We start from the raw sequence: 20,239 nt of genomic DNA, 5'->3' as shown, positions 1-20,239 counted from the left end.
AAATTATTGTGACCAAGTGTGACACTGGTAGTTTACGAAGTGGATATGTACAGTCAAATTAAACAGTGTTTACCCTTCTGTTCTAATAGTGTTAAAATGAAAAATCTATTGCCGTTTCACTATACATTGCATTGATTGAATCTTTAAAAGTCAGGAAAAGTTACCCAAAAAAGCACATCCACTGATTGTACGGATTCTCGGCCCGCTTCTCCTTTCCAGGTTCATCTCGCGTCCTTGACTCATTTGCAACAAGGCACGGCCTCTGGTCCTCGGCTCAGTGAAAGGCAAACGCAGCCCTCACCCGGGTTTCAGTGAGCTCAGGACTGGGCCCGCATTTCCATGGCTCCCTTTGAACATCTGCTCTTACCATATACAAGTCCTTTCGGAAAACACATATGAAAAATCCAATTATTTTTTTCCTTTCTTTTTTTTTTTTGTCTTTTTTTGGGTTTTTTTGTTTTTTTTTTTTTTTTTTTTGCAGGGGCGGGGATAAGGGGCGAGGGGGCTGATGTGGGACCCAGAATTAAAGAAGCAGTCCTGTCGCCAAATTCCGAAGCGCTCCGCTGGGCGGGGTACGACTGTGTCCTGGTTGACAAAAATACAGATCGCTAAATCTGCGAGACATCGTCACAGGGGAGGAATGTCGCTAACTTAACTTTTCTCCTCAGACCTTTTTTTGTGAGCGAGGGGGGTTTACAGTTTTGTGCTGGGATGTACAGAGGACAGCTGGGAAGGTGGAAACGCAGCTTGAGGGTTTATAGCAGCTAAAGGATAAATGCTGTTATGCAAAAGGTCACCGTAGGAACTTCCTACAGGTGTTGCTGCAGCTAAGTGTCTGTACAGTTGCTGGGAGTTTGCAGGGGACGTGAGGAATTGTCTCTGCACCATGAAGGAGTGGAGAGCCAAAGGCTGCATTAGTGGGGAGAGCACGGTCTGATTTTTCAAGTACTGCAGGGGATGAGAATACCCAGGCGGGAGGCGATTGTTCAGCCCTGTGCACAGGCTCCCCGGATACAAGCCTGGGAAGATGGGGGCTGAAAGGGGAAATTTGTGGCTTTCCAGCATGCTGCCAGAATGGAGGCCGTGCACCGGCTTGCTGCCTTCCCCCTCTGGGTCGGGAACCTTGTCTTTCGCCGGGGTCTCCTTTGGTAAGTGCAGAGGAGAGACAGCTCGGATTTTTTTTTCAGAAATGACTTTGTCCAAATCCTCCAGGCTCCGTTTCAAAGGCCGGGCAGCCCCCACGTTTTGAGGGCTCGTTTTGCGGCTGATGATAGGATGCACCATCCCCTCCATCTTCCTCAGATTCTCCAGCCTCTGGGCCTGCTGCTTCCCAGACCTGTGGAGCAACTCGCTGTGTTTTTTCGGGGCTGCCATGGCCATGGGGGACACGCGGCAAGCTTTGGGGTTACAGTCTAGGCTCACCGCCGGGCTGCTCGCAGCCTGGAACGGGGAGATACCTTTGCCTTCTTGCTGGGCCATGGATGAGTGAGGGAGGCTGGAGCCCGGAGCCTTTGCAGTCTGTTTGTGTACGCTCTTTGGAAGACTCAAATCTGTTGGCTGATCATCTGAAGAGGCCTCCACTGCTGCCTTTTTTTCTTGCTGATGCAAAGACGGGCGATAATTTAAATTTAGTTTTTCTTGGTGTTTGTGTTGAATAAAAGTAGAAATATTTTCAGACTCTCTGAACATGTCCCGGGGGAGGTACTTTGATGTCTGTTCATTATTAAGGTGGTGTTCTGTGTGCCTATAAAGGCTGTGCAGATGAGGTGATGAATAAAAATCTGCCAAGAAAGTGGGCACATGGGAGTGCTGCAGTGCCCTTTTCTCACTCATTTTATCTTTGCAGTCCTGGATATCCGTCTTCGGTACGTACGACTCGGCAAGAGAACTGAGGTGATGTTTTGAAAAATCACAGCGCTGAGGATCCGCTTTACTTAGCATGTCATGTTTAAAAACATCATTAATCGATTTCCTTTCTTCCTTGGTTTTAAAACTCTGTACGTGTTGTATGACTGAGGGCCTATTAATTGCTACAGGATCAGAATTAGGGGCGTGGGGACCTTGCGATATGCTGGAGGACAGCTCATCTCTGCTGTTCAGTTTCTTTTTGCTGATCAAAGGTGGAGGAGAACCATAAGGATAGCTACATGACAGGGCTGCCCCACTGACCTGCGACAGCAGCTTCTTCTTTGCCAGGGGTGACATGATGCCTGGATTACCCTTTGAGTAGAGCAGCGGCGTGTAACCAAAAGTGGAGTCATCGTTCATGGACCCAGGCAGCTCCTTTTCCTTGAACATGTCGAAGTTCTGGACCACCAGTACTTTGGGCGTTTGCTTTAGTGCATTGTGGATATCTTCGTTTCCCAGCTGGTCCACTTTCACCGTGCAGTTTGCGATGTAATCGGCCATCTCTGGCAATTTGTCATCTTCCATGTCGCTCTGAGCGGGCAGCTGGACCGGGAAAGTCGTGAAGGGCATTTCTGGAGGTTCGCTTTCTAAGCTGTCAGTAAAAGCTTTGTGTAGTCTTTGTTCCTGCTTTATGTCTTCCAGGGCATCTGCTGGGGGATGCAATCGTTTCGTGACGGTGGCATCCAGCATGGTGTCCTCTTCTGGGGGCACGGATATACTTGAGAAAGAGGACGACTGCTGAACCTCCTCCTTGACTTTCTCGCTGTTGGTGCTGTTTTCTGTGAGGTCTGCCTTTTCCAGGGGCAGTGGCCGAGCTGCCTCTGGTGAAAGAGATGGAGGGCCTTGCACGGGTTGTTTCATCTCTCCCGCTGTAGGATGTTCAGGGAAATTTTTCTGGTCTGCTGATTCTTGATCCTTCTCTTGTTCTGATGAAATCTAATAAAATGATTCAACAGACAGTAATAAGAATGTGGTGTGTTTTGGCAGACTGTTCGTAAGATCATACACAGTACCCTGTTGGCTACTTTTAGAGAAGTACTTGTCAATCACCTTGCTGGAACGTGAAGGCTCTAACGCCAGGTATTGGACAAAGAAATTTTCCTCCTGGAAATATTAAGAAATATGCCGTCCCTGCCAGGGCCACAAGTCATTTCAAAACAGCAGATGTTTGTAACCCGACGAGAGGCACCAGTGGCTTGACCAGATAGCTAAACGCTGAGGTTATACTCTTTTAAAATTAATTAAGCAAATGCAGGAGAGCAGATTTCAGAACACAAATGATAAGGTGATAGAAATTTCTCCCGCTAGCCAACTTCACCTACGAGAACGACACCACGATTCCCATATTTTTTCTTACATAAAGTCTCTCCAGCGTAGCTATCTTAAAATTCAGTGATCACAGAGGAGATCATTCACACCCAGTTCTGCGTTAAAGTGTGAAAATGATAGAAATGGCATACTAGGAATCCCTATTGTAGGCAGCAAATCACTGCCACAGCTTAACTAGGACACACATTTTTTTATTAACGGATTAAAATGAAGTTGTCAACATTCAGTAAGTGTGTGTGCCCGCTACTACAAACATGGCTTTTATACGTTATCGTCAATGGGACTGCAGCTCTTTCTGCTCCCCCATTAATAAAGCTTGTGTGCACAATTCACACTATTCATCCCATTATGTAGCCGGCTGAACTGTGACCCGCAGAGGTCACCAGAGCGTCCCATCTGCGATCCAGCTGACTGACAGCCCTTTTCAAAACTGCTGTCACTCTCCTCTGACATGTCGTGGTAGAAGACAGTCATAAAACAGCAGCATTGTGTGAGCCCTTTATTATTATTGTTTTCTTTCTTTCTTCGTTGTAAAGATAAGACGCATCCAGAAAGTTATTATCTAAATGCTGCTTTATGGTCTGTCATAGGAGCAGGGGATCGGAGAAGGTCCTAATGAATCTAACCCTCTCAGAGATTTATTTCTTCGCAGCTGCTTTTAAATATTCCTGTCTGTTTGGCTGGCCTATTAGTTACAGTGTCTGTTAGTCATCCTAACTTCTTTTTAAACTCATAGCTGCCTTTTGCAGCCAAATACCATCATTAGGTCCTTTACAAAGTACCATCGCTAGTCTCTTGAGCTTATAAAATTACAGGAAAATACCAGACAGATGAGCAAAGCAAGGAGGAGAAAAAAAGAGAGAAATCATATTTAATAACTGTACATTCTGCTCTTTGTTTCTGTTAAGCAACATTTTGATTGAAGTTTCAGCTATTGTGAGGAAATGTGCAGTCTAAGGCTAATAGCATTTTGTCTGGTATCTCGTTACATTGACAATGTCACCGTGATGGCAGGAAAACAGCGAAGAGTACAAAAGCAAATGCAACCCTAATAAATTAAAGTTATATTCTCTCCCTGCATACTTCTCATGGTGTATGAGTTGAACATGCAACTGAGAGGACCGCACATTGGTAACCTGATTACGCTTTTACAGCTCACAGCTACGGCCAGCTTCCAGGCCACATGCAGAAATGGTTTAAGCGGTGGCTTGGTTGGGGCCATGCCTACACATCTACGTGTGTGGCTACAGAGGCTCCCTGTGAGCAACACACTACCACTGCTGTGCCAAATGAGGAGCCTGGCATGTGGCTGCGCTGCTGGGGGACAGCGGGAGTGAGAGGGACGTGCAACCTTCTGCCTGGTTCCAGCAGACTTGGATTTTGCTCCACCCAAAGGAGCTGGATGTCTCCTTTCTGCTGGCCCCGTAGGGGCCACGTCCCGGGCACGGAGCCCTCCCTATGGCAGAGCACGGATGAGCTCTGCAGCTCTGCACCCACCCAGGGTGGAAGCATCCACCCCTGCAGGCCCCTTCGCTGCTTGGGCTTCGTGTGACCACCTACCCGTACGGTGACCTGCCTGAAGGCTGAGGTCCTTAATTGCCCACCCTGATTAAACAGGGGCAGGACACATCTTCCATCCCAGTCAAGGAGGAGATACTAACTCTGCTATAAAAGGTACCATTTTACAATGGGAAACTACCGTAATTGTACATTTTTATTGTCTCGCCTAGGCTCCCTACACTTCTGATAAGCGCAGCTTAAGAACTCTTCCTGCAAACCACACAAAAATAACTGCAGTTTAAGTAGCAGGAAGTTTGGGATAGGGAACAACAAAAGCAAGGAAATTCAAAGTTAAGGCTGACGCTCTGCTGCTGACTTGTTATGTTGTGCTTAGCGGTGGTGGTACAGATAGCGTGTAACGCATCTTGCTGATCCAAGACCCTTCAGTAAATAACCAGGCACAAAGGAATGACAGGGGAAGGGAACACACGCCTTCACTTTGCATCTCCCTGCTTTGGGCAATTTGTGTTGCAGCCTTCCAGTGACTGAAGGAGGTTTGTGCGCGCTCTCCTCTCTACGTATTCTTCATCAGAAGTGGAGGGGTTTTCCCCCCAACAGGGTTCCCTGCTTTAAAATTACAGAGTGAGAGAGAACAAAAAAACCTCCCCTCTCTGTGGAGTGCTCTTACATTAGATATTAAAGGTACTGTTGATCAGGGCAATTTAAAACGCAAATTCTGGTGTGGATGGGAGGGTGAAATTGTCCTTGTAAGCACAACTTAAAGAGGTAGTGGGACATGCAAATCAAAATCGTCTGTTCTCAAAACTGGGTACACAAAGTCTCAGAGGCATCCATGTTTACTGTCCTGCATTGGTTTTTTTAAGCAATGAGGAGAAGGATTGCTGGTAGCTGACTCAATACCAATTTCCAAACTGGTTTACAAACAGGACTTATGTACCTGCCAGACAGCAATGAAGTCAAAGGAGCAGCCGTAGTCTGCCGGGCATGTCATGTGTTTTGACATTCTTTAAATACTTACTTTCACTGCAGCGCCTTGAAGGCTGCTGTGATCTGGCAGACCGAGACAGGAAAAGCAACATCTCGTGTAGGGGTTGCGTGTGAGGAGCTTCAGCGCCTCGTTGATAGAGGGTGCAAGCAGGGCACAGGAGAGAGTGGGCAGGATGTGCAAAAGAAAGCGCTTAAGTAACACCGGAGCAAAAACCCCATTGATTTTATATCACTTAACGACATGGGAAACTTACTCTTACTTGCAGACAAGTATGAATTCTACTGATCTATCCCTGAGCTGTGGACATAAAATCTGTTGCACGAGGGCTGTCCTATGACTGCAGGTAACACAGCTCTACACGGAAACCGGGGCCGGCCCATGTGAAGCAGGTGACAGAACAGGAACCTATCTCAGCTGAAAACGTTATGCAGCATGTGAGAGGGAAGTCAGTCTCAGTCAGGGCTTGGAAGTGTTTCCCTCAAAATCTGACCTTTTAATCCAAAGAGAAATTTAGTATAACACCATAAAAATCCTGGGGATTGATCTGGTTTTTGACAGGCATGCATACATCTGTGAGCATGGAAGGGCTGATCCAGAGGTTACCATTATAAAAATCAGCTGTGTCCAACACTCACCACAGTATTATCAACAGTATTAGAGGTTCCCGCACCCTATACTTAGATTAGGAAATAACTGTGGTAGTTGTGTGGTTTCCTTTTGGCAGCTGCTGATCTTTTAGTGGTGACCACTGTATAATACAATGAGCAGAAATGGTACTTGTTACATCCAGCGCTTGGTCTTCTGCCACCACTGCTATGCAATATGGAGCTAACTGGTTGCTGTTTGTAGCCCAGCAAAATCCCAACACAGACAGTACCACAACAACTGAATTTCCATTGCTGAGCAAATGCAAAGGCCAACTGGCTGGAATTCTCCAGCTTAAATTATGTATTTTATCATTGGATTTAACAATTAAAGCTGCACATTTTTAATCGAAAAGTTGAAAAGCAGAGAAGCAACCAACCTCAGATGCATCTTGGGGTTTCTGTGCATTATCTTTTTCCTTCTTGCTCTTTTGGTTTTCATTTTTGATGCGTTTTGTTCCAGACACTTTTGTTTTTGCTTCACCCTCCTGGGAACTGTTATCCTGTTTTCGAGGTTTCACTGGAGGCAGTGGCTTATCTTCCTCTCCTTTAATAAATCTTTCATATGGCAGGATTAATCTAGGGGATTAAGGAACAAATAATTGATCAGATTTTGCCATTCTAGCGAAGAACAAAATGTATCTACTACGAGCAGTTTACTTAATAAATCCGTTTTCTTTCATGCCATAAAAGCAAGTGTAAACTCTACATCTACAAATCCTAGTATGATAAATCAATTTATTTGGCAAGATTATCATGTGGCATAAATTCAGTGGAGTTGAGTCGGTATGGATCAGTTGTCAGTAACGCTGCAGCGGTTTGTGTGGCTACACCAATGCATACCAGATGAGGGTATGAGCCACTACATTTTAGACTGATTTAAAAAAAAAAAAAAAAAAAATCCACCATTTATTTTCATTTTCCCTCCCTATCCTTAAAAGCACGCAGCAAACCCCAGGAAGACACCTAGAACGCCACAGCCGACTTGGTAACAGCCCCACGAGTTCCAGGCTGGTGGCTCCCCGGCGTGCAAGGGCGGGCGCCAGAACTCGGCAGAAGATGCGAGAGCAGGGCTGCGGGAAACCGAGCGCGGTGGGCACAGCACCCGGCCCGCTGCAACCAGCGCCGGCCCGCCGCCACCCTCGCAACGCACCCGTGCAGCGACAGCCACCACGTGCCCTGCCTTCGCCACTGAGTCTTTTCTTTTGCAGGAAAGGAGGAGAGAGGAAAAGAGTTAAAAGCGAAGGAATTTTTCACTGTGGAACTGTCCTCCACAAAGTGCATGAAATCGCTTTAAAAAAGCAAGGAAGAAAGGCAAACAAAAAATACCCTCCCCCAAAAGCATCAAACACACTGAGTTTTAATCTATCTGTTTTCCCTTTGCAATTCTTGATCTGAAAGGAAAAATAACTGATATAATTAAAAGGGATGGATTGCATTACAATCTCAGTTTCAACTTCAGTGATTAAAGTTTTTATAATGCATTTCGTATGATTAATGACTCACTGTGGGATTAATACAAGACTCAGACTTTAAAAATATGAACTTTAATACAGCAAACATAATTTGTTTTTTTAAAAAAAAAAGACAAGTTGACTCTATGAAGAAAATGTACTTTGCTTATAAACAACATAAATCTGTTCAAATACCAGGAATCCTTAATTATCTTTAATCTAAGACTCCAAGGCAGAAACCTCTTTGGTTCAGATATTCGTCTGTTATCCTAGAATCAGTTTCTAAGCATGCAATTTTGATTTACATACTTAGATGTTCAAACACAGTTTGGGCTTAGGAGAGCAGAAATTAGATTGCTCGTGATCATAATATTTTACATTTTAATAAAATACAACATAAATTATGTTAAAATATAAACCTAATTTATGCTATATTAGAAACAAAATTCATTAACTGAGCATGCTCTGACATGGTATGTGCAAAGAGGCGTGAATAATACTTTCTAGCCCTGAATTTGGCAGGGCTCCAGTAATGAAGCTAAGCAGAGCCCACAGGGAATATTCATCTTCAGATCCCATTACAAACTGAGTTTAAACATGTTACAGCTGCTAAAACTGGAAACTGCTCCCTCTATGCAAACTTAGCAAAATAATACGTAGTTGCCAAATACCTGCTTCCCACTGTAATATTACAGTTAATGTTTATATAATAAAAAGCATAACTAAGCAGAATAAGAAAAAAACCGATCTTGTTCATACTTGAGGCTGCTACATTTCATTCGCAAAGCGCAAATATTGGTGAAAACACCAAATTCCTCCTGGCGCTGCACAAAATGCTTTTGGACTTCACTAGAGGCAAGGTTGGGTTTCACACAGGGCAACATCGAGGCCGCTCCGCCATGTGTTAAATATTTAAAATCGCTTTTAATAAAAACACGTTTTATTACAATAATTGTTAGCACTGCGAGGGGAGTGTTTGACTTTGTTTTGTTTCCATGGGAACGCGTCGCCCATTAAAAATCTACATATTCCGTCGGTAGAGGTTTCGGACGCTGTCCCGCGCCCCACGGGAGATGGAGACGCTCCCGGCCCACGAGCAGCCCTTTGCATGGAAGATGCCGCACGATTAACCCTGTGGCTACGGCCGGGACAGGAGCAAGGCCCGGGCCGACGCCATCAATCACCGCTCGCGTGCTCTCCGCCGAGCCTTGTAGGGTAGCGCGGGACGCAGACTCCTCCTCCTCCTGCTGCACCTCACCAGAACTCATTAGCTTTGGCGCTAATTAGTAACCGTGGCTTAAATTTCCTTTTCTCATCTTAAGGGTTCATGTGGGAGTACAAGGTTTTCATTTTAGTTATTTTTCACTGAGCTCAGCAGTTGGCAGGCCGACAGCAGTAAAAATACATTTCACGTAGCCGGTCAAAGGCCCGGAGCCAGCGGCAGGAAATCTGGAATTAAATGTTTCGTGTATCGGGGAGGCGGCATGACTAAGGTAAAACTGAATCAAAACACAAGGATGGCTTGTTCTAGGATTTTCCCCTCCTCGTTTGAAACGAAGGCCGGCAGGCTGCAGTTCCTCGCCGCCACCGAGCCGGGTTTTGGGGGCCGTGGGGGGCAGCTGGAGAGGGGCCGGCAGGAACGCGGGCTGCGAGACCCCGGGGAGCAGCACCGAGCCCAGCAACGCCAACAATTGCTGCTTCACGTAGAGATTTCCGTCGGTTGCAATTTTCACCGAATGTTTTTTCAGTTATCCTGTCATGGTACAACACAATTACCCACAGGATATGATCTTATCATTTGATTATTAGAAGTTTTTATAGCGCAGGAGTAATAAAGCTAATACAGCTCTCGGAACATGTAAGCAGCCGGCTCACATGCCATGAAAGCAGCCGGCTTAGCCAATTTAAGGTCAATATTGCCCAACGCAGGAAGAATGCGATCTGCTGTTAGCCAAATAGTTTAGCAGAATGTGACATGTCTGAAACCAACACAACATAATTTTTTTTTGGTCAAATATTTGCAGCGCAGGTAAGATTTAATCAATCTTTGCGCAAGGAGAGGTAAAGATGACATCCAAAAAAGCGGAGCCGGATACCTCGAATGTATCGCACTTTGGAAACAACCACCACGTTTTCAGTTGCTTTGAACCGTGGCTGTATTTCACGGCGGGGGGGGGGCGGGGAGAATCAAAGTATTCATAAAAAAGGAAAAGGGGGGGAATATTTTGTGGTCTAAAGAATATTTACTTGTAAAGCCTGCGAGGAGACCAAATAAAAGGGTCTTTATCATGATCAAGATTCCAATATTAAGATTAATAAAATGTATTATTTATAAGTCAATTAACATAAATAGAATATGTAAGCACTAGTGTATTAAAAAATCTTTCCACAGGCAGCAGATTTTTAGCAGCATGAGTTTTTTTTTTTTTCTTTCCTGGAATAATACAAGAATAACATTTTCCAGCCAAGAGCAGAAACAGTAGGGGAGTCTTTGCTATCACAGGGCTTCTTATTAAATTCAGTCACTGTGAAAAGCCAGTCCTTTTTTTTTTTTTTTTTTTTAAATAAAGACAACTTAAAATCAATACAAGTTAGATTAACAAATCAGTACTATACTAATCCTGATTTATTACAATCGGCAATATTAAGTTTAATCACATATAAACTGCTACTCAAAAAAAGATTTTGCTTTACTAAGTCCTGAATTAAATAATGGTGCAGAGTGTACTGAGTTTTTAGATCTGCATCATCTGATATTATGAAAAATTCAATGTACTTCTCTGCAGCAGATGTCAGAGGTCAGCAAATCTATTACAGTAATGTAAGTAATCTGGCTTTCTGCCAACCTTTTTTTAAAAAACACTGAAGCAGATAATTTTATATTTACAAATTCTAAAATCCTCCAGGGACTGAATCTCTTTCCCAACAAAAAGCAGAAACTTCACATTAGAGAAATGTATTTCACAGTATATCAAACATGTCTTCATCATTAGCATTTCATAGAAAGGAAAAAAAGCCCTTAATCTTTATTAGTCAACATTTTTTTCCCAGCTACAGAACTAACAATACAAGATCTCATCTGAGCCAGTAACCACTACATTTTCATGTATTGATTATGCAGAATGAATGACTCTTTTGGCCCGACTCTGCTTCACGGGACACATGAGAGCACATCTATTTATAGACATGATAAAAAAAGTAGTTACAATAATGCAAAGGATCTGACCAGCCCAGAAAGAGGAAGGAAATTAAATGTTAAGGCTGCCAGTTTCCTCTTTAATTCTCCCCACTGTGTATGGATATGACAGGGCTCCGGGGCCGGGGAGGAACCATATGCCCAGGACACACAGGGTGAAGAAGGGAAGGAGGCAGTTCAGCACAACCCCTACAATATTTTTTTATATCGCTCGTTTCAGTGTTTATTTTTGTTTTCTTTCTGGCAGAATAAAATATTCCGGCACGTCTCCCATTGACATCATCTTGCTTTCTCAAGGGCTCCAAGCCCAACACAAAGCAGCGCGCAATGGAGCCTCTCTGCCACAAGAATAATCTTGGAAGGACTTAAAATACCGAAGGCCATTCCTTGGGAGATGCTGCCCCATTCCCATGCTTGGCCAGAAGGTTAAGGAGGTTGATTGCAACGGGTATGGAAAAAGATTTACATCCGCTCCAACAAATGAATACAGCAACCGGTTAACCCGTGGAACTCACTGCCAATGGATATCTTGGGGCCGAGGGATTAGCGAGATTATGGAAGGATTAGATGCTAATGTAAATCATGAGAACATTAAGCTCTTAGAGTTTCAGAAAAACTGAAAAGGGACAGGCAATAAATCTCTTTACTGGTAGGAATTTGGAAAACACTTCCCCCTGGGCACATTATGCCACAGAGGCTCTCGCTCCTCCCTCTGAAGGCAGTGGCGGACCTGGGGGACAAGATGGCCGGTCTGCCTGGTTCAGCAGGGCAACCATCCCGCAGGTCCCCACAGCAGCCGGGCAGAGCTGCCCGCGCTCCCTGCAGCCAGAGGGTCTCAGCACAGCGCCGGGACGCGCAGCCGCTGAGCTGGGGCAGCTCCAGGCGGCTCCATCGACAGCCCCTGCAGCACAGGGGCCCCTAGCAATAACCCTGGTGAGAGAAACCTGTTTCTTGTTCCCTAGAAACTCAGTGGCAAAACGTTCAGTTGTTTTAAGGGACCAGCAGGAATGCCCGAGCTCTGATCCCAAGAGAAGTCATGTCTTTTTTACCCTGATGCTCTTTAAAAGGGATGAATCTTGGAGCTTACGCTGCTGGCAGTGTAAGCACGGGAAACAAGCCACCTTCAACAGCAATCAGCTGGTGGGGAGGGCCAGGAGCAGGAGGCAGCTCTCCTGGGCACCAGCGACAAATTCCCAGCAGAGGAGAGGGGAGAGGAATAACGAGATTCTAAGGTCTCAGCCTGCTTTCTGAAATGGGAATATAAAAATACATTGAGGAAAGAAATCCAGCAGCGTGTTCCTCGAGCCTGATTTCCCTGGACCGCATTGTACAATCCAGGGGTTATGAAAGCAAGCCTCGCGTGCCTTTGTGCGGAACACAATAGCAATAGGATTATTTGCATTTGTCTGAAGTACAAAACTGGCATGTATTTTATCAGCAAAGACAAAATATGTTTGAGTTCAATTTTCTTCCAAAGAACTTTCCTTCCTTAAAGAAATGGCTCTTTCATCCTTTCATCAACAACTTTCCTCACAGCCCACTGGGAGTGCTGGTGGGTAATGAGAATGGCTCACTGCTGAAAGGTGGGAACTGCGCTGCTGTAAGAGAATTCAAAGACACTTTGTTTAAAGTAAACTGGAAATTAGTGACATTACTAACACAGCTGTTGATTTAGCTGCGCAGCCAGGCGAGGGAGGCTCAGGCACTCTCGGTCCTATGGCTCAGCAGGGGGAGATGAACAACCCCAGCCTTGGCCTTCGGTGCAGATTTACTGCACGGGAAAGATTCAAAGGAAGGGTGACAGGGACAGAGAAGCTTCCCCAGGTCATTCCCCCGAAATTGCTACAAGCCTCTGCTTTGGCTGCAGTCAGCATTTCTGCATCTAAAGGCAGTCATGCCTTTTGCCCAATTGGTCCATATAGTCTCTGCAATGCTCAGCCCCTATGCTCAAGATAAGCTTACAGATGCCATTTTGCATTGCCTCTGGGGTGCAGGTCTCCTGGAGGGACTCCAAAATCCTGCTAACCCTGCCTGGGAGCTCTGAGCCACATCTCCACTGCACAAAGTTGAACAAAGTAGGGGCAACCCCTGCCAGGTTAGCAAAGCGCTGCAGTAAAGTACGAGGTGGAGATTCCCAGCGGGCCTGGGGAATCTGAGGGGAAAGATCTTACTCTCCATCCCTGGTGCTGCTCCTGCAAAGGAGTGGCACACCTCCCATCACACAGCACCCTCCTGGGGCAACTCAGCTCCCAGCAAGGAAAAGGGGCTTATCCCTGTGTGTAGCGTCTGTCCCTACTCCTGCATGTCAGGAAATGGGGTCACCATGAGAGAGGCATGTTGCCTAATGTTGACCAACCACGAGCACCCAGCTCAGCTGCTAGGAGCGCCAGAACCCCGAGAGCATTGGGCACACTGCACCTCAGCGCCTGGTAAGCATCGACGCACGTGGGTACTGCGGGCACACCCGGGAAGTTCCCCTCTGCTTGGGCGACAGCCCAATGGGGAGCACTGCGTAGCACATGGCATTCCCCAATTCTGCTGGGACAAACTCCTGGGTGGAAAGAAGGATGAGGCTGGGAAAACAATTCCCCACGAGGAGTGAGATCATCTGTTTCCAAGCACTGGAAGGCAGTGCCTGCCCGTCCAGCACTCTTGCACCCAAGGACTTCCGCTGACTCCAGTGCTGGCCACTAAGTCTCCGAGGCTGAAAACCCAGAAATTTTGAAAAAAATGTGTGTTCTCGGTTGTTTTGAATGGACAGCTAAGGATCTGTTTTAATGGTAAACAATTACATTCCTCTGTCATCTGATACTTTTTAAATTTTGGGGAGGGGGGAAGCTTTCTGAATTTTCAATAGTTCCTTTGTTAAAGCATCTGTTACTCACATAATTGAAAAGATGTTTGTTCAGTGGTATGCTTGAGAGTACAGTTATTTAATCTTAATGATAAAGCCCTGAGGGCAGAAAATCATAAGTAGAAACCTCTTGTTATTTATCAAAAAGAAAAAAAACCAAACCAAAAACCCAGGAAAAGAAAGAGAGGGCTGAGACACCTCATCTATCTTCAGGCTTAAATTCGTGCTTGATGGAAAACTATTGAGACAATTTGCAACTTGCGAAGTTTTCTGGGAGTCTGGGACTAGCTGAAGCGGGAGGGGGCAGGAAAGTGGGGTGAGGACAAAAATAAAACCACCAAGTTAGTACGACAAGAAAAAACTGCTGCTTGGCAAGTTTTTTTGGGTCAAACAAAGAGGTAGCTGTAGTTTACAGCATGACATAACACTTGATTAATTTTTGCCTGAGGATGTTTTCACACTTAACAGTGTAAATCAAAACCTTCTATTAATTACAATGTGAATTAAAAGATAACCATAAGCATTTTCATGTAGATGCTATACTAGCCTCCTGTTTTTTGTTCCCTCTAAAAGATTGGCTGCTATTTCCTACAAAACTCCACTGAAATGCTTACACATTACCAAAGTTACCCAAATGCTTTAACAAAACCAAAGAGCATTTGCATGGAACGCAGGGCTCTCTTGCATATTGAATTACTGCACAATATCCTTAGGGTAGAGAGACTTTATGGCTGTTAAAGGGAAGCCATGTAAGGGACTTATTTTGACCCACTTTGTGTTTCTGATAATATATAATATATATGTGAGCGATTTAGACAGAGAAATGGCAGAACAGGCTCTGAACTGTACAAAACACGGTATCTCCTGGGGTTTAGTCCCCTAAGAAGGGGCGGATGTGCAGGGTCGTCTGCAGGTGCCCAGGGGCCACGCTCAAAGCCAGAGTAAACCGCTCCATGGGTCTGTGTCCAAAGCATCGGCACAGCCACTCTGCTGAAGCGTGAAGAACCGCTCCCCGCTGCAGGGACCCATCTCACCTATCTGCTCCTCATCAAGGCCCAGGTGGTTGTGGCTCTGCAGAACACTTCCCACTCAGCTGCCTGAATCTGATGAGAGCATGAAGCCTAATAAATCCCCCTCCAGCAGGGTTTGACTGGGACAGTCTGGTTTTCAAGGCGCTAGTGACTCGTGAGGGTCTGGGTACAAGCTACACCGCTGAAGAGCAGGGCACGGTCCGTGGGGAGCTCTGGGTCCATCCCTGCTGGAGATCCCAAGGGAACAGGGCTCCCTGCAGCACCCGAAGAGGCCAGGAGGGCTACTGCTCCACGGGACCATCCAGCTGCCTGCCACGACACCTCCGAACACCGACACATCTGTCCATCAAAGCGGCCGAGGAGCGCTACCGCCTGTCCTTGCACACCGCAATTCCCTGGCCCGTGCGTGTTTGTGCGCAGCTCATGCACCAGGCTTGCTTTGGAGGAAACCGAGATGAATCACAGCCAGACCCAGAGGCAGAAAAAGGCCCCAACAGGCAATTGCTTGTATTTTTGTTTTGTTCGATGCATTTTATTGGGAACTTTATATACCTTGCAAAATAGCATGTTGGTGGTTTTGGTCTGCATGGGTTTTGTTTTTTTTTTTTTTTTTGAGGGGGTCACGGTGGTGTAGTATTTATGAAAAATCCCTAACAACAATGTCACCAGCACTGCAGAAACACAGCCTATCGTTCATGCCGGAAAAGTAAAGCTGCCGATCGTGTGTTTTGTGTAAAAGCGAAAGAAACCTCAAACCCTGCATGTGAAAACCACATCTGCATTATTAAGGGAAGGCAGCACGGCGAAGAGTGCTTCGCAGAAAAGTAACCGGTTCTGAGGGTTTCTTGATAAGAGAGAGAGAGATGTAGGGTACTGACAAGGGCTGTTAAGAGTTTCACAGGAAAGGTTCAGGCTGAATCAGCTAATGCCAACGACACACGCCTCTAGCTTTCTGTGAATGCATTAGAGGAGCACAAACGAAGAAAGTAACGACCAAAACAACAACTCATACGCCCCGTACGGTCCGAGTGGTGCACAGAGCAACAGCCCCACGATGGGAAAACATTAATGCTTTTTATATTGGTAATCATCTGTAACATGAGCAATTAAGTACACTACTAATGGACTATAGCCAAGAGCCTGGTACTAATATTAAAAACTGACAGAGATTAATAGGTTTGGAAGGAAAACTAGGCTGACAAAGACATTTTTATGAAGTGCTTGGGCCTATTTGGAATAATCCAATCAGAGGCAGGTTCAGACCAGCCATGCCTACAGTGACAATAACGCATTCATTGGCATTATACGATGCCTGCTATGCTTTAAATAAAAACACCCATTGCTTCTACTCAGCAACCTGCACTTTCATTATTATACTCATTAATAAAACAAAAGTTGTCTAACTAATATACAAATAACACTTACTGAAACACTGGCAGCCTCGCCTTGTTTTAAAATGAAACCAGTTACTGGAAACACAAACCGTACTACATGAAAAATGAATCGGTTGATAATGCACACAAAATCTTTCTTTCCCTTTTACCAGGGAAACAAAGCAAACACCGCACCGACCGAAGCACTCTGCCTACCTATAGCACAGCGGCAGCAACGGCCACAGCCCGTGCTCCGAACAGCGGGGCGTGGAGAGGGGAGCAAAGCACTCCCTACAGTCTTTAAATCTGGCTTTGTTTCAGCTTTTGCCATCCTTGGTACCATGGGTCTGCAGCAACATGATGGCTTTTTATTTGAGAAAAGCAACATTTCTTCATGGGATTTGCTAGACCGAGAGGCAATTCTGCCTTCTCCATTTTTTGGTTTTTACTTTTTTTTTTTTTTCCTTTTTGCCCTTTGAAGGAGTGTGTGAAACAGGGCAGGAGGAGAGGGCAGGAAGGTGGGATGCAGTACCTGAATGGGACATACGTGCTGTTCCACTCCTCAGCATCCTAAGGATGCCACTGAAAGGTTGCTGCCACCTAAGCAGCCTTGCTCTGTTAAAGCCGGTGCAAACAGCTAGTAGCTTCTCTGTCATCTTGGAAGAAAGCTAGTTAACACAACATGGGTGCCCTTGAGATCTAGTTGTAGAGATGAATGACAAGGCTAAGTCAAACAGCAGCAGGATCAGTGAAGTCAGGGAACTGACTGTTCTGCCTCCAGTAAGCAAGAAAAGGCCAGTGGGATTCAGAAAGGAAAAATCATGAGGTTTATTCAGCATTTACTTCCCAGCTTAATTCAATTTCCAGTTTAGCTTTACAGCTCACCTTCAAGTTAGAAAATGTATGTGTGTCCTGAATCATGAATGTGTATTCCTGCACTGCAGTTCTAGTTTTAGATTAAATGTCATCTGAGCACTTTGGCTATAAATGAGCATTACATTTACAGGTGCTGTAGTTAGAATTACCAGCTGAAACAAACCATGACAATTTCATTTACTTTTTTCCAAGTCTGAGGCTTAATACAGCTTTCCTGTGATGGGAAAAAAGTCTCTAACACTAGAAATCCAGAGATTGGACCAGGCACTGAGCGTTTCTGTATACGTGTTTTGGGTTTTCAGACCAGATCTGGTAAAGCATATTTTAGGTAAGCTCAGGGCTAACCTAAAAATCCTAAAAGATTTTTTTCTCCAAACGCCACCTTTTGACAGCCTACCACAGAGACCTGGATAATAGGTTCTGCCTTGTATCAGACCTAACCAACCTAACTGTGGCACCCAAGAACTCAGATACGAGCTCCTCAGTGCGCTAAGACTCGTGTTAAGGATAAACTAAAAGATGACTCCTTCCTCAGACTGTCTCAAGGCAAGGAGAACTGCTTTGGGTAGCATGGAAAAGCTTCTGAATCTTGAAGGCATCATGAGTCTGCTCAGGTTTTCTAGGGAGCACAATGGGCTTTGTAGCCCTTTGTAGCATACCCCTAAGTAACTGCTGAGTAAGTCACAAGGACGAGTCTCTCTGCATCGGAGGAGTGCAATTCAAGGGTTTTGCATGTAAAAAACCGAACCACTAGCATGAAAGAAGAAGAGAGAGAGAGGAGTTCATGGAGTATTTTTGAATGGCTCATTTATTTTTCCACAACTACAAGAGACGCACTCTCTTGGTGACTCTAGGATTTCAACACAAGAGCCCAGCAACGCTTGCTCCCTGTGCGACCTAAACCCGCACAGACCTAACTCTCATGTGTGCCTGGGTCTCCTCTGTCAAATAAACAACATCCTACAAAGCACATCTGGCGAAGGAAGACCCAGACTGCCAGTTTGAAACCCATCAGCTGGCTTTGGCGCTAGAAGCAGCACTGAGCCTCTCAGGGCTGTAATGATGGAGGGGAAGAGCCGAATACCCACAATCTGATGAGTCAATTACAACAATCTGTAACATTTTTCCGCAATGCAAAGGCAGGGAAAAGGCCTGTCTGACGTGCACAGCAACTCGCTCAATTTGCTCTGCTGCTGGGCTCGATCTCCAGAAAGCTTCTAACTCTAACCTTTATAGTAGCATTACATGCAACTTCTTTGTGCACCCAAGTCCCTATGTTGAAGATGTCTCCTGTAAATGAGGGTGATCAAGCTCCCCCTCCGTAAGGAGGGCAGTGTGTCCCTTGGAGTGGCCAACATGTAAGGCACTAAAAGAAGGTGAAACACTGCCCACTGAGCGCAGCTCTGCTGCGCTGCCTCGTGCACAGGCAAGTACAGTCTCTTCCCGACCCCAGCAAAGTAACTTGTTAATGCCCAGGAACAAGAGATTGGACTTTCCTTATCTGAGCCTGAAATTGCAGAGCTTTTATTAACATTTGCTTGTCTAAGGAAAAAACAAAGGGGGAAAAAAAAAAAGAAAAAAAGAGACTTGTTTCTAAAAACCATACCAAACCAAAACAACATTCCAGCTCCAGTATTTTATTCAATGCATGCTGGCTTCACAAGCCCTGTAAGTTATTATCTACATGGGAAGAATAAGAAATCAACAGTTCTGACCAGCAACAATGGCTGCAGAGAAAGAGTGTTTGGCAGCAGCTCGCAGGCAGGGAGGAGAGAAGGAATGCAATGAAGAAGAGGAATGCAACGCTCTGCATGACCTACAACATTAACAGCACCCTGCATTGTGGGCCGCCCCATTATTTTGATCACAACCACAATTTGCTTAATTGGTATTCCTAAAAAACGACAGAAGACAAGTGTTTGCATCAATTAGCTGTCATTTCTTATTTTTCCTTGAGTATATTTTGCTCAATTTTTCAGCTTCTTTAACCAGAAAGCTGCTGTAAAAATTAAGATCTGTACCAAAGAAAAATCAGATGCTTGTTTTATTTATTTAGTCACTTGGAGACACACACTCTGGTTTAAATTACAATGGATTATCTGACTAAACTGTTGGGGGAATATTTACTATATCTTTAAGAAGCCTCTCTCTCTAATTCTTTATAAAACGCTTTGAAGGCTCTCCAAATTAATTTTTTCATTATTAAACAAGCATTTCAGATTTGTTATCTTACCTTTCATAATGTCTGCGAGTACATGTAGCAGCACTTGTGCTTCCAGGGTTACCACCTAATTCATCATAAATATGTTTCCATTGTCGACGGGCTGTTATCTGTAAAAATGGCAATGGAAAATTTAATCTTGCATCTTTACAGATTCTACAGCGTTTGAGTTCGCAACAACAAATGCATGTGTGACACTTTCAGAACAGCATGTACTACAAGCACTATAAAAGCCCCTACAAAATATATAGAGTGCACAGAGCTTTGGGTGTCTGTCTTTTTTTTTTTTTTTTTTTGGTAAGTTAACACTATGTCTATTTTCTTTCTCTCTAAAATGGAGCGATCAGACTGATTCATTATCAAGTCACAAGCAATACGGCCTCACAAAAGAGAATCTCAATCAATACAGGGTCATTAACCATCAGAAGTTATGCAGACAAATCCCACGGTGAATTATGAAAATGAAGCTCAAACCATACTCAGCACAAATAATGATTACATAGTTATTTTAACTGAATTAGAGAAAATAAATCTGCTGCAAAACCCAAATCCACCACAGAATTCTGTAAATCCACAAAAGCATAGTCCGTAACTCTATACGTTACAAGCTGTTTATTTTTATCCATTTATGTCAGTAAAATATATAGATCAAATAGTAATGAAATCTTAACATACTCCAATGTTAATATTTGAGCTATGTACTTTATTGGACCACGCTGATGAAAATAAACATCTTGTAACATATTGAGTTGCATACCATGGCTCTGGTTTTTTGTACAGAAATTAGGATTATACAGAATAACAGATGGAAGACCTGGCAAAAGAATTGTTTCTGAATACTCAC

The 20,239-nt window shown here is 44.7% G+C and overlaps 1 protein-coding gene across 3 annotated transcripts in view; it reads right to left on the bottom strand.

The window, feature by feature from the left end:
- Positions 1–693: 693 nt before the first annotated feature.
- ARID5B (AT-rich interaction domain 5B) overlaps positions 694–20,239 on the bottom strand; it is a 120,719-nt gene continuing 101,173 nt past the window's right edge. For all 3 annotated transcript variants that reach the window (XM_075717852.1, XM_075717849.1, XM_075717851.1), the window contains 3 exons: positions 19,408–19,505; positions 6,771–6,969; positions 694–2,844 (listed from right to left, as the gene is read on the bottom strand). In XM_075717852.1, the coding sequence (XP_075573967.1) occupies positions 694–2,844; positions 6,771–6,969; positions 19,408–19,505 (2,448 nt within the window). The remainder of the gene's footprint in view (positions 2,845–6,770; positions 6,970–19,407; positions 19,506–20,239) is intronic.

Source organism: Pelecanus crispus, chromosome 10 (genome assembly GCF_030463565.1).
Source record: "Pelecanus crispus isolate bPelCri1 chromosome 10, bPelCri1.pri, whole genome shotgun sequence".
NCBI lineage: Eukaryota > Metazoa > Chordata > Aves > Pelecaniformes > Pelecanidae > Pelecanus > Pelecanus crispus.
Note: the sequence above shows the minus strand (reverse complement) of the source record. Positions and strands in the feature narration are given on the sequence as shown.